This window comes from Neolamprologus multifasciatus, chromosome 13, assembly GCF_963576455.1.
Source record: "Neolamprologus multifasciatus chromosome 13, fNeoMul1.2, whole genome shotgun sequence".
NCBI classification, from domain to species: Eukaryota; Metazoa; Chordata; class Actinopteri; order Cichliformes; family Cichlidae; genus Neolamprologus; species Neolamprologus multifasciatus.
Window position 1 is genome coordinate 25289720 of NC_140451.1, and position 13372 is coordinate 25303091.

The window sequence follows — 13372 nt, forward strand, 5'->3', positions numbered from 1 at the left end:
ACTGGTCGCGGCAGATGCCTGCCCCTCCGTGAGCCTGGTTCTGCTGGAGGTTTCTTCCTGTTAAAAGGAAGTTCTTCTTTCCCACTGTCACCAAAGTGCTTGCTCACAAGGGGTCAAGGGGTTTGACAGTTTCAGTTTTAATATGTGACAATACTGTGCAGGCTCATGAAGAGGTACAGGATCAAGTTACTTTACTTATTGTTGTACAGAAGTATTAAACAGTTACGTTACTGTTAAAATTTCCAGGGAAAACACATGCTAGGTTACTTTTGTGCTTACATTTGACTTGTGCTGTGTCACTGTATACAATGCTGTGTCACTACTATTGCACCATAATGCTACTGGCGGCACCTTGTGGCAACAGATTCAGACTTTCGATGGCATCAATGACAGTGGCTCAATAGAAAAGATGTACAGAAAATGCCCTTGAGTTTGTTCACACTTATAAATGCTGCCTAGAAGCTGCGATCAGTATTTTTTTTTTCTACATCCTTATAAATATCATTATCTCAGATTTCCTTGAAATATTGCACTACAATTTTGAGGTTGTATTACCCACTCCTAACACATTGTAGTATTTGAAAGAAAACATGAAATTAAAGGAAGGCAGATGAAGGGCATTTGTTCAGGAGTGTGAAGAGTTTTACAAAAAGTTGGAAGAGAAAAACAATCAACAAAGGTGAGGGGAAGAATGACAGTTTCTTTAATATCCGGCTGGCGGGTAATGTTTTCTTACACAGCAGTGTGCGTCTGTGTGTGTGTATTTTCCAGTAGTTCATTTCACATCCCTGGGGATTTCCCAGCTGTCAACAGACCATAGCTACATAAAAAGGTGACTGACAGATGGAGGTCTGGTTCAAAGGAAAGAAACCTAGTTAGTGTCTAATTATTAAAGAACAGAAGACTCCAGCGATGTTTATGCACTTAGTTCTCTGTACTGTGCCGATGTGTAAGTAGTCTTTTAAATGTCAGTGTCCTGTTAAAGCTAATGACACTGGCTCCTCATTCTGACATGTTTCTGGCTTTTCAGCATTCCAAAAAAAAGGAAAACTGTCAGCCAGCGGATCCACAGTGAAAACAGCGTTCCCACCCCAATACTTGCGTCCAATCTGATTTTAATGGGCCTCACTTCTTTAGCCCTCAGCTCATTTCCGCCTTTCCCTCAGAGCTGTCACTCACTGGGTCAGCAGGGAGAGAGAAAGCGAGCGCATGCTGTGCCAGCTGTCTAGAGTTACATCTACCCTTATGCTTTTTGGGTCTAATGGCAATAAACTTTCCGAAAGCTCAAAAGGCCATATAAAAGAACTTGCTAGAAAACAAACGCATGCATGACTGCCCTATTCTCACACATATACATTCACGTATACACCAATGCAAATACATGCACACACATTACATATTGACTCTGAAAAAGGATGGGGAGGAAAGTGTGTATGCTTTGTGTGAGCTCATACGCAGGTCAAGATGATGTCCCATCTCATATCTGTCAGCACCCAGAGTTTATTTACCCGGTAAGATTAGCATTTGTTGACCTAGTCACATGATCTGAGAGCGGGTGGTGCAGAACCCTGAGCACCCTAGAGAGTCAAGATCAGGACGTGATGAGAGACACGGGCCTGTGACCTAACACACACAGCCATGCACACAATCATTTGAACAATATGACCTCCTCCTTTTACTTTCAAATGTAAAATTTTTCCCATCATTCCTTTACTTTGACTTTTGTCACCCTCTGCTGTTCTTTTTAACCCCCCTCCCTTCCTTCTCTTCTTCCACTGGTGAATTCTTTTTCTTAACACTGAAATATTAGCCAAAACAACAGATGAAAATGCTTCTTACGCTCCTTGAATGACAGCTCTTGAAATAACCTTGATAAAAGATATCAGTGTATTACTTAGTTACAATTTACCCTGTACAATACTGACTTAGTGAGCAGAAACCTCCTCTCAGCAGATAAACAGCACCTTATCTGTTAGTTGATGAATGAAAAACCAACTGATAACAACTTCCGTCTCCTTTTTACTAAGTCAAAAGAAAAAAATCATTTTTATCAATGACAAAAATATCTGCTTTTTTAGCAATTAAAATTAAATGAAATTAAAAGTTAATCAAAATAAACTGAGTCCTACGGTGCATCAATTCTTCTCTCTCATCATTTCCCAGTGATTAAATGGGCTTCACATTTCTATTACAAAGAGGAATTCCACCAATTTAACACTAGACCTGAAAACTCACTCAGCCTTACAGTACATCAGCTCTTCTCTCTCATCACTGCCCAATAATTAAATGGTCCTCACATCTTTATCAGGAACAGGAATTCTACCAATTTAACAATATAACTGAAAAACAACTGCTGCAAAAAAGCACTAGATGTTCTGCAGTTTACACCCTCTCATTTACATGCTTTAACTATATTCAATAAAGCCTTAAAAATAACTTTATTATTACTTTTTATTGTAGTACATAGAATCTAATACTGGATCCATCATGTACATCTGACAGTCGTTTATTGTGACCTTATTGTATTTGTCTGTGTCATCCTCGTTTCTTTCCGTTTTCTACTTATTTCCATCTCCTCATAGCCTTTTCTTCCAAGACCACATGGAGAACAATACTGCATTCATAGCTGATGCTAACAGTAAGCTCACTGACATAATGCTCAGATTGCCTTTCTCGCACAATTACGTACCCACTTGCAATGCAGAAAACCAACACTGAGCCAACTCCTGCTTCATACACATGCATGCACACATACACACACACACACAGACACTGGAAAGAGTATAAAAGAGTTGGCAGTGCACACAAACGGACAGAGAACGGCAATTAAACAAGCAAAAACAAATGTCCAAACATACGTCATGCCTGATCTCCATTAATTGAATTAGTCATCCTTAGCATCATCTGTTGACACAGCTCTCAGCCAAGTTTATCTTCTTTGTCCCTGCTTGCCTGTTTTGCCTTTTTTCCTCATCCCTCTCATCGCTTTTTCTTTTTAGGACTCAGTTACGTTTCTGCTCTCTTGGTTTTGCCTAAAAGATAAATGTCGCACCTAAACTCTAGTAACAAGCAACTTGTGCTTTGGAGGATGAAACGATAGAAATGCAAATGCATGATTACATTATTGTTGGTATGAAATATTTGATCTGGACTCTCCTAAAAAGACCATCTTTGATAACTAAAGTAAATATGAAACATAAAAATAAACATAAGTGCCTTATTGTACACTTGGAATATTTGTCTTCAATGACAACAGCAGACAATCAAAAAGCTAAAAGCTAACTTACCTGATATGTTCCAATGCCTATGTGTTTGGGATCAATCTTCACAAGCTCAGCCAGCGGATCTTGGACACGTCTTCCAATCGACACTGCCATCACACACACACACACACACACACACACACACACACACACACACACACACATAAGATACCTCTACGTCTCATGGGAATCCGTGGTTTGTGTTTTTCATAAACTTGGTATTTGACTCACAGTTATTGAATATGCAAATCCATAGTAGTATGCGTAATTACTCGATATGCTAATTGTCTGCATATTACTGTGTTGGCCTGAGGGCAGGCCAAACCTAATTGTCATTCCTCCACCCCCACTAATAATAATTAAAGCTGGCATTCAGCTGGAGTTGCTGCACCTGTCATTTAGCTTGCTGATAGACGTTTGAGCCATGAACCTTTAAAAACACCAATTTATCCAGTTCTGTGCCCTCTGGCAAAAACAGTCAAACGTAGCACACAAACAAATACACAATACTCCTCAACCAACGTTGGGTTTGTTTTATGACAGTGTCTTTAAGGCTTAGGTCACACGTCTTTTCTGATTTTCTAAATGACAAAGAGAAAAAATACAATAATCTTATTCACATACACATGGCATTTCCCCACGAGCACACACCGAGCGGAAAAGAATAACACAACCAATCAATTGTGTACTTACATAACCATGGGCAAGACAAAGGGGATGCCAGCTCTGGGCGTTACCGTACACTGTTATGTCTTTTCCATTTATATAATTTTTAAAAACAGAAAAAAGCAATATTTACATAAATATTTTTAGTAGTTTGAGTTTCCTTAAAAAATAAAACTTAAAAAAACTGCTATACTCCCCAAACTTTGGCATCACAACACAATCATGACCAACGATTTGCTCATCCATTGATCAATTTCAGGGAACAGTTTGTCCCTTCATTTGTCCTTCCTTTCCTGCCCTATCCACCGTTTTGTGTATGTAGTATGCTGCATGGGATGCATCAGATTCTGATCTTTGAGGTGGAAAAGGCAGACAAAGGGAAGAATAGGATGTAAGAGAGGGAGTATGTCTGGAATCAATGGTCCTCCTCTCTCTCCTCTGGCTGCGGCAGGAGCCTGCTGCCTGAGATAATATTTAGACAGGGATGGAGTTTCAACCCTAGCCTTGCTCAGTACACCACCAAAACTCTCCTATACTCTTTCCATTTATCCCGTCTCTAACCCCCCCCCCCCCCCCCCCCCCCCCCCTCTGGAGGAAGGTTATTTGTAAATGGAGTCCAGCAGAACTCTCCAGCACTTATTGAAAGTTTATGAGCCAAATACAGTACTACAAAAATGGGAAGCAATGAAGAGCACAACAACTGACGAAGGCCCTTGCCAGACACATTACTCAGGAGAAAACGGAGACATCCAGCCTTCTGGTGAGACACTGATGAATGATGTGGCTGCACAGTTTTTCTTGCAGAGCATGAACTGAGAAAGAAAATGAACTGCTCGCACTCCTCTCAAACGTCATTACTCTCCATCAGATCACGAGCTGAAAAAACTTGATTACAACAGGCCAACTTTTAAAGAGATGCAGCATGTCTGCAATGAGTGACTGAAAACCAGTTAGTGACAGCCGTCCTCTGATCAGAGGGGAGACGGGAGGAGCAGAAATAAGTGGAACAAAAACAGTAATCCCTGGGAATGGGTAAAATATTACCTATTACCACTAGGTGTCCCTAATCTCACAATAATCAGTGTAATACGTCAAAACACCCCCCTGCATACTGTGTTACACAGCCATTCATTTAGACTAAGGCAATAGCAAAGATACCCCCGAAAGGCAAAACAGACACACACTGTTATTCATGGTGTCGAGGCTTAGCATCCAAATATAAATTCAGTAGATTTCTTGAGGTTTTCGTTATGGGTATAAATATGGCTCTCTGCAAGTGCTCTGTGCTGCTGACCACAGGATACTAGTGAGGAATAATCCAGCCTTGGCTGATTTATGGTTTTTATAGAGGAAGTCTGCTGGAAACATTTATTCTCCAAAACTCAGTGTGATTCCTTTATATTCTACTGTGTTTTCAATGACGTAGTATGTGCAGAGAGTTAGGAAGAATTGGCAAGGGAGGCACAGAGGTGAAGCAAAGTTAGGGCGACAGAAGAGAACCAAAAAGCAATGCCAGAAATTCACTTGAAAGCATTTTGCAAAAAAAAAAAAAAAGTGGAAAATAAAATTGAAGCTGAAACCAGTGGACATACAGCTGTTCCTGACTTACCAAATTTCCAACCTTATTCATATTACTATCCACAAAAAAACCACATTAAACCAGGAAAAATCTAATTACTACTTGACAACAATCAAGCTTTGCAGCTTGGTGTACCTGCACTCCTAAGGTTAGGGTCCAGGTCTGGCATCTCTTGCACTGCCTCGGGACTCACACTGTAGATGGATGCTCCTGCCTCATTGGTTATACTAGGGAAGATATGGGAAAGAAAGAAAAGTAAGAGTTAGAAAAGTAAAGGATGGCTTTGGGAAGATACTGGCAGAGATGGAAAAAGGGAAAACATACAGGTTCGACAGCAGGGGGAAGGTGAAAAAGAGGTGAGAAAGATGGGTTTGCATAGGGAGAAAATTGTGAGTTAAGGAGAGGGAGGAGGAAACTAATTAAAACTGCTATTACTACTTGAGAGACATCATCATAATTAAACATGCCTTACATCTTTAATAATGTACTTGAAAAGTCCTTAAAACAGTTACTTTATTTGACTCTAGTTACCCCCTTTGTAGCCATGACAAGCCAAAATAGCATCATGACTAGTAGTCCTGCACCCTTAACATTAAGATCTCAGTTACAGTCTTTCAAATGCCTTTAAGTATTCTGACACTTGGCAGCAGGTGTAAAAAACAACTTGCACTCCAAATGCATGTATGAGTCACTGCCTCATGTACCTATGAACACTTAACATGTTCAGAAGAAGTTAGCGAGTCAGTTGGGTGATTGAGTCAAGGTATGGTATGCACTTCAGGCAACTATAAATTCACAACCATACATTTTTCTGCATATATGATTCAGAGTACGGTCACTTTTCCACACTGAACTCTCACAAAAGAAAGTGTGACTCAGTAGTAAGATACCGAACCTCTTTACAGCAAATCGTGTGGCACTTCTGCCATCTAGTGGTAGTTTTGGTGCACTGTTTGCCAGCCTCTATAGAGTATTACTATAGACAAGGGATGTCAAACTCACTTAACCTCGTAAGCCACACACAGCCTATTTTAATCTTAAGTGAGGCATAGAACTGCTACTTCTCTTTCTGTCAGTGTAATGAAACCTAACTAAACATTTAATCCCTGAGATGTCTCACCATAACAAAAAGAAGTGCAATTTCAACAGCACGCTTCATTTTTCTACACGATAAATGTGTGAAATTACAGAAAAATAAATAATTTTACAGACTGTCCTTTTTTTATAAATCTAAAAGTTTTTGTTCATTCACAAAAAAATGAAAAAATTAATATAACATAAAGTGACAAACATGAACTTTTCTGTCATTTATTAGTTTATCTATTACTTAACTACTTTGGTGCATTATAAGTGTCAAAGGGGTAGGTCTATATCACTAGGGAACAAAAGGAAAAGCTGTTAATGTAATCAAAATACAATTAAAAGTTCAAAATGCTGCATTCATTCACATTTTCCAAAGCCATGTCAGGACTGAGTCATGATGTCAGACATACCAAGTTTCAACTAAATCCTAAGTAATATAATTATTCTTTCTGCCCAGTTATCTATAAATTTAAGTAACATTAAAAAAAATAAATTTACATGTTGCTGCAGAAAGAAAATCATTAGAATTATGCATAGGATATATAAAGTTAGAAAATAAAACCAACAGTCTGCCTTAATATTTCACATAATTAACCATTAAATAAACTTTTAACGACTCAACTGAAGTCAAGGTCTTTGACAATTCCAGTATTCTTGTTATATTTCATATATATCTTATAATGAAATTACTGGCAATATAAGGTTAACATGCTACGAATTATACAATTTCCCTGTTAATGCATTCAGTCTAAAGTAGGCTGCTTATCATCCATCACCACACTTGCAAGATGGTGGTACAACAAAGCCACTGATACCCGTGTTAATGTTGGTGACACAAATGAAACTGCCAAATTGTTTAGTCCTCCTATTCTCTTGAGGGAGACTTGGAGAAAGAAAGAAGGGGGAGTTCCCTCAGGGCTAACCAATATGACAAGAGGGTCGTCCCCTCCCCTATGTCCAAAACTAAGGTCTTCCATAGTGCGCTCACACACACAAACACACACACGTGCACATATACTATCCCAGAGGCCTGGACCTTGCTACAACAACCTTGCCAATTATAAGTATCTCATTAATGAGGAGTGGCAGAGGCCGTCTGATGAGAATCGCATTTAAATTAACTTGTCTGTTCACCCTCCCATTTTCTTTCTCCTTCCCAATATCTTTATTCAGCCCTTTCTCCATTACACTGTTCTTTGTGTTAACCTCTCATCCATCGCGCTGACAGCTGACATATCGCCATGGTGACACTACTAACGAACAATGGAACATGACCTTCAAGGAGGTCAAAGCAAAGCTGGTCATTAACCTGACACACATGGGCTCGCGCAGAAACATGCAGGCTTGCAGAAACACAAATTTACATGGTAGATAATGCAGATTAAGACAGAAGATTTCGCTTATATAAACAAAATCATTCACTATACCTAAATCTCAATTTTCCAACAGCAAATGCAAAGGGCCAAATAATTATATATGTATTTATATACATATGAATGTGTATTTCCCAACCCTGATCTCTCTCTCTGCCCCCAAAACAGAGTGAGCAGGTCAATGAGGTGTAGCACCTACACCGTTTGTTTCTCAAGAATAATTACAACAAGAGAGAGAGAGATGCTGTAAACAGAGTGAAAAAAATGATGGTACAATGAAGCATACACAGGACATATGAAAGTTGAGAATAGGGTGAGAGAAGAAAGCAAGGCCACCAGCCCCTATCACGTCTGACTTAATTAAGGCTGCTGCTGGGGCATCTGGGTAACCACTGTCATAGATACAGCTCTGAGCCCTCATCGCCATAGCATCTATGACTGCAGCCATAGTGAGGGGATCGCCCTGGCAGCCAGCAGAAGGTCATCTGTGGTTGGATGGTGGATGAATGGACAGATAACACACACACACACTCACTCACTCTCTCTCTTTTGTATACAAAGTCAGTGGTTGCCTCTTGGTGTGAAGCAATGATTTCTGGCCCTGTAGGGATATCTTTCACTTGCATGTTCATTTGCTCTCTTAATTGTACACAAACATAAATATAGACTTGCCTTTAGCCATGCCCTTTCCTGGGGGAAAGTCACAAACTCAATGGTCCACACACACACACACACACACACACACACACACACACACACACACACACACACACACACACACACACACAATGACTGGCATCCTGCTACTCCTCAAGAAAACAGAACTGTTATTAGCCACAAAGCCCCAACTCAACAACTTGAAGAAAGTGATGCTGTAACTGAATATCTGTCTATTTAGATGTTTGTTGTTTAGGCCCTATGGTTTTATATTTCACTAGTCTGATATTTCTCTTTTTAATTTGGAAATACCCTTACACTTGAGATGCTTCAGTTCACATAATTGTTGCCAATTTTGGAACATTTTATACCAATTTTATGCTTTTTTTTATAAAAGGAATCAATAACAAAAATCAGTAGACAGGCGTGCTTTGCCTCTCACACTTAAAGGAGCTGTAGCACCGACAGTCCGCGCAGAGTCAATTACCAGCAGGTGCAGTCACTATTTCAGTAAAGAGAGTAAATCAAGTAAAACATGCCTAGTAAAGAATATATACAATATATATGTGTGAAATACATAATATGACCAAACGCTGATGAATAAATCCCCCAAAACTGATTCTGTTTATCTGGATATAGCCTTTTCAGTGGGAGAAATGATGAATTTAAAAAAGCATTCTGTGTGCTGCAAAGATTAAGAACTTTGAAATCACTGATTTTGTAATTCAGCTGGACAACTAACCTAAACCTACATCCAAAGCAAGAGATATTTTTTAGAATGAAGATGAGGGATATAACTGCCAAAAGTCAGTCACTTGAATTCAGCAAGACGTTGCATGCATTTCACTTGCTTAAAAGAGATCCCATATAGAAGGCGAGTGTAGGGGGCTGCAATCTGCTGCTTAATATGCAAAAGAAAGCAGCAAAGGGTACTGATCTCCAATACCTTTCTTTCTGTGTTAATGATACCCAGTCAAGCTGAAGTAGAAACCTTCTTATTTACTGCTTTACTTAAATATGGTAAGGAAAAGAGAACACAAACTTTGTTGCCCAAATATGTCTAACCTGGACAATGTTTTCTATTCCAGCAACTGTGTTTGTGTTCAAGATACTTGGATTGGCCTCATTTTATTGCCTCAGAATGAGCTGTAACATCAGATGTTGTCACCCAAAAATAAATTTGCACGTGCACGCACACACACACACACACACACACACACACACACAAAAACACACACAGTAAGTTTCTCTGTCCCAGCTGCTCAAACAGCTTCGTTCCATTGTTCAGTCAGCTGCAAAGCTTGACCTGAGGGAGACAAATTGAGGGATGCGCCATATCGCGCTCTGTCCTTCTCTCTCTCTCTCTCCCTCTCTCTCTCTCACACACGCACACACACACACACACACACACACACACGTCGGTTCTGAAGACAATGACATTTTTCACAGAGAAAAGCGTCCAAATGGCAGGTGTCAGAGGCCGTCAGTCTCTTTCGAGGCGCTAGAAGGCAGGCAGCCGAACGCACACACACATAAACTCCAACTGCCAGTGTGAGGCATGTCTGAAAAGAGCAAAGCCTCACAGACACTCACGTCAATCTGGTAGCGGGAAAGGCCTGCACTTGTGTCATACACAAAAGCATACACAACCACATGCAAACACGCAATACACACATGGCATGTCACACACATTCATCACACATTTTTGTCACACAAGACTATTGTAGGGAACGGTGTAGCCCTAGGGTGAAACGTGGGGAAGAAGGGACTGAGGCTGGCCACCAGTGAGCACGGTGGGAGGAGCGACAGGCCTGTGGCTCCTCAGAATGAAAGTGGCAGATATTTACTGTCCACCACCTGCAAATGCCAAGTCCTCAACCCAACCCAAACCATCTGTGACTATGTTAAGCTAAAAAAGTCCAAATAAACCTTCAAAAAACAATACTGCTTGAATTATTTGTTGATTTTACAAGCCATTTACTTCAGTAATGGAAAGAGCAAAATATCTCCAAGAGCTCTGTGAGGATGAAAAGAAAGAGAGCAACAAAAAGCTTCCTGCTTTGTGCCAAAAAGAAAGGGCAAACGAGATCAAATGAAAAAGCTGTGAAGAGCACAGAAGGTGGGCACAGATGTCACAGTGCTTTTCATGCCCTTTAGACTTTTACACTTTGACGGGCAAAAGGTTTCAAGGAAAAGGTAGAAAGTAGCTATCCCACTATTATTAACACATAAGTCATGCCATCATAATTCATATCAAATTCAATTAATTCTTCTTTCAGATCTCAATCCTTTTTGTTTCATTAAAATACAGACAATACACATTCATTTTGCAACTAACTAAACTATTTCTTTAACCCATCCTTTTAAGGTTAAACAAATAAATACATTTTCTATATATTTATTAAGTTGAAACTCTGAAGGTGAGGACGTTCCTTAAATAATCATGATAAATGCAAATGATAATGTTTTTCTTCTGACCTGTAGGTTTTCCACTAACACACAACTTGGGTTTTGTTCAAAAACATTTAGCTAAAGCAACCACATCTCAACCCCACAAGCCACAACCTGTCAAAGTATTAAAAGAGAATTTGTTCCGTTATATTTCCTTCTGTCTGAAATGTTTACTCAATACTTCCACCATTTTCTGCATCAGACTCAATTCATTATGAATTTTAAGGCAAAGACATAACCTCTTTGTTTACCCGTGGGTTTATTTTCCTCTTCTAATATGAAGATGCACCCCAAAGCCAAGCTGAGGCCTTTCCATGCCTCTAAATCCATCTGTCCCTCTGCACCACCTCCTACCCAACCTTCAGTGGGGCCTGAGTGCCTGGATGTCACTCAGTCATCGCTTGTCCTGCCACTGTATGTTCATCACTCTCTCAGCTTGGCCCTGGGAGCATGCCTGGACACAGGACATGACAGGGGATACACATACCCGCACCCACATACAGTCATAAATACAGTCTCCACCACTCTCCTCCAGGTCCATCAGTAGCAAGTAATAATGATCTCATCCCAACAGGAGCGAGCCAGAGGGCAAGACAGTCAAGGACTTATTGTAAGCGTGCCTGTGTGCCAGGGCAAACAGACGCTGTTATTAGACACTGCTATTTGACTTTTTCTTCTGCTGCTTGTGTCGATCTCATCTACAGAATGAACCATTTAAGGAGAAATAATGACTAGCACGAGAAAGAGAAACGGCATAATACTTTTATCAACTAAAAGTACAACTTTGACAAAACCCACAGCTCAACGACAAAATGGCAAAAAAAAGAGATTCAATTATAATAAACTGTAGCAAAAGTCATATAGCCAAAGTAGTTTTATTACGACAGAGCAACACAAAAAACGATTTCATTTTAACACTGCAATTTATCAGGTCATTTATTCAACGCAACAGGACTGGTGGTTGGAGTTGTGACATGTAGGCCCGCAGGATCTGATTGTGTGTTTATGAAAAAGGATAAGAGGGTCAGTCATCCCATTGCCTTGAGCAGCGACAGAGAAAGTGGTCAAGAAATTGGATGTCGTTTCTGTTTGCCTTTAGCAGTGGTCAGAGTGCGTGTGTATCATCACAGTTGCCCAAAGATCTCCCTAACCTTACCCCACATATTCTTGCCCTCTGATATAATAACATCAACCTATTACAGCCAAACACTGTCAACTTGTCAGCCTTCATGCTCAAAGCTCAAAACATGCAAAACAGTGAAATGCAACGGTAAATGTATCACAGTTCAGTCGTAACACTGTGAAAACAGGAAGTGTTTAAAACTGACCTGCTGATCAAATTTAAGCACAATATTTTTGCACTGAACCCTCTCAGCTTTTTGTCATTTGGAAACCTCAGTCCAATTCACTGTGCGTGCATGCGTGCGTGCGTGCATGTCTTTCCTACCAATAAGATTCCCTCACAAAAATCTGGAAACCACCTGACGAAAGTGACAGAGACCACTGTCGTGTCATATCACCAAGCACAACGCTACATCACACCAACACACAAACATTTCCACTCGAGCATCTGTCTGGCCCGTGTTGTGCACCTTTGTGAGCTTTGACAAAGCCTGCATGCTCTATCAGTGTTAAAGCACAATGACAGCTGAGGTCAAGCTGCTCTAGCCAGGCAAGTAGGAGAAAGAAAGACACACGCACACATACTGAGGAGTGAGCTAGCAAAGAGCAGGTGTTAATGACAATGCCCAGGCAATCAGAGCAGATGCACTCTGGCACATACTACACACCTAAACTCACATTTATACAGACCTTTAGATCACCTACAACCTAGAAAATAGTTTACTCAAGTCAGAAATTTGGAGCTTCCTTCTAATGTGTCCCAGAATGATGTCCAGCAGGAGGTCTTAACATTATCAGCTGTTACAGCTGTATGGCAAGTAACCTAATGTGCATTCAGTGAGTCATCGTCACAGACAAACCTTGTCAGCTTAATATTACCTCATGCTGTATAATTTCCTGCAGGATACTGGTCATCCATAGAGGCGTTGTTCAAGCTTAATCATGCAAGGTTACTGTGTGGTGAATCTTATAGGACTATGAAGAACCAGATTGTGTGATATAATTCTTACATGGCAAAAACAACAAAAGAAAAATACAGGAAGCAACACTGAAGTCCTTAAAAGCTGTCATACTTAATCCTCCACTGCTAACATCTAAATATATATTTTTTCTTATGATAATCCTGTTTCAATAACCTTGAGTTTTATGCTAGTATATACTCCTTAAACATCTTTGTA

At 40.1% G+C, this 13372-nt stretch overlaps 1 protein-coding gene across 1 annotated transcript in view; it reads right to left on the reverse strand.

Annotated features, from left to right (window-relative positions):
• The window catches only part of srbd1 (S1 RNA binding domain 1), a 58942-nt gene that overhangs the window by 23194 nt on the left and 22376 nt on the right, over positions 1-13372 (reverse strand). The window contains exons 15-16 of the mRNA XM_085182535.1: positions 5644-5735; positions 3288-3370 (exon numbers count right to left, since the gene is read on the reverse strand). Coding sequence (XP_085038661.1) covers positions 3288-3370; positions 5644-5735 — 175 coding nt within the window. The remainder of the gene's footprint in view (positions 1-3287; positions 3371-5643; positions 5736-13372) is intronic.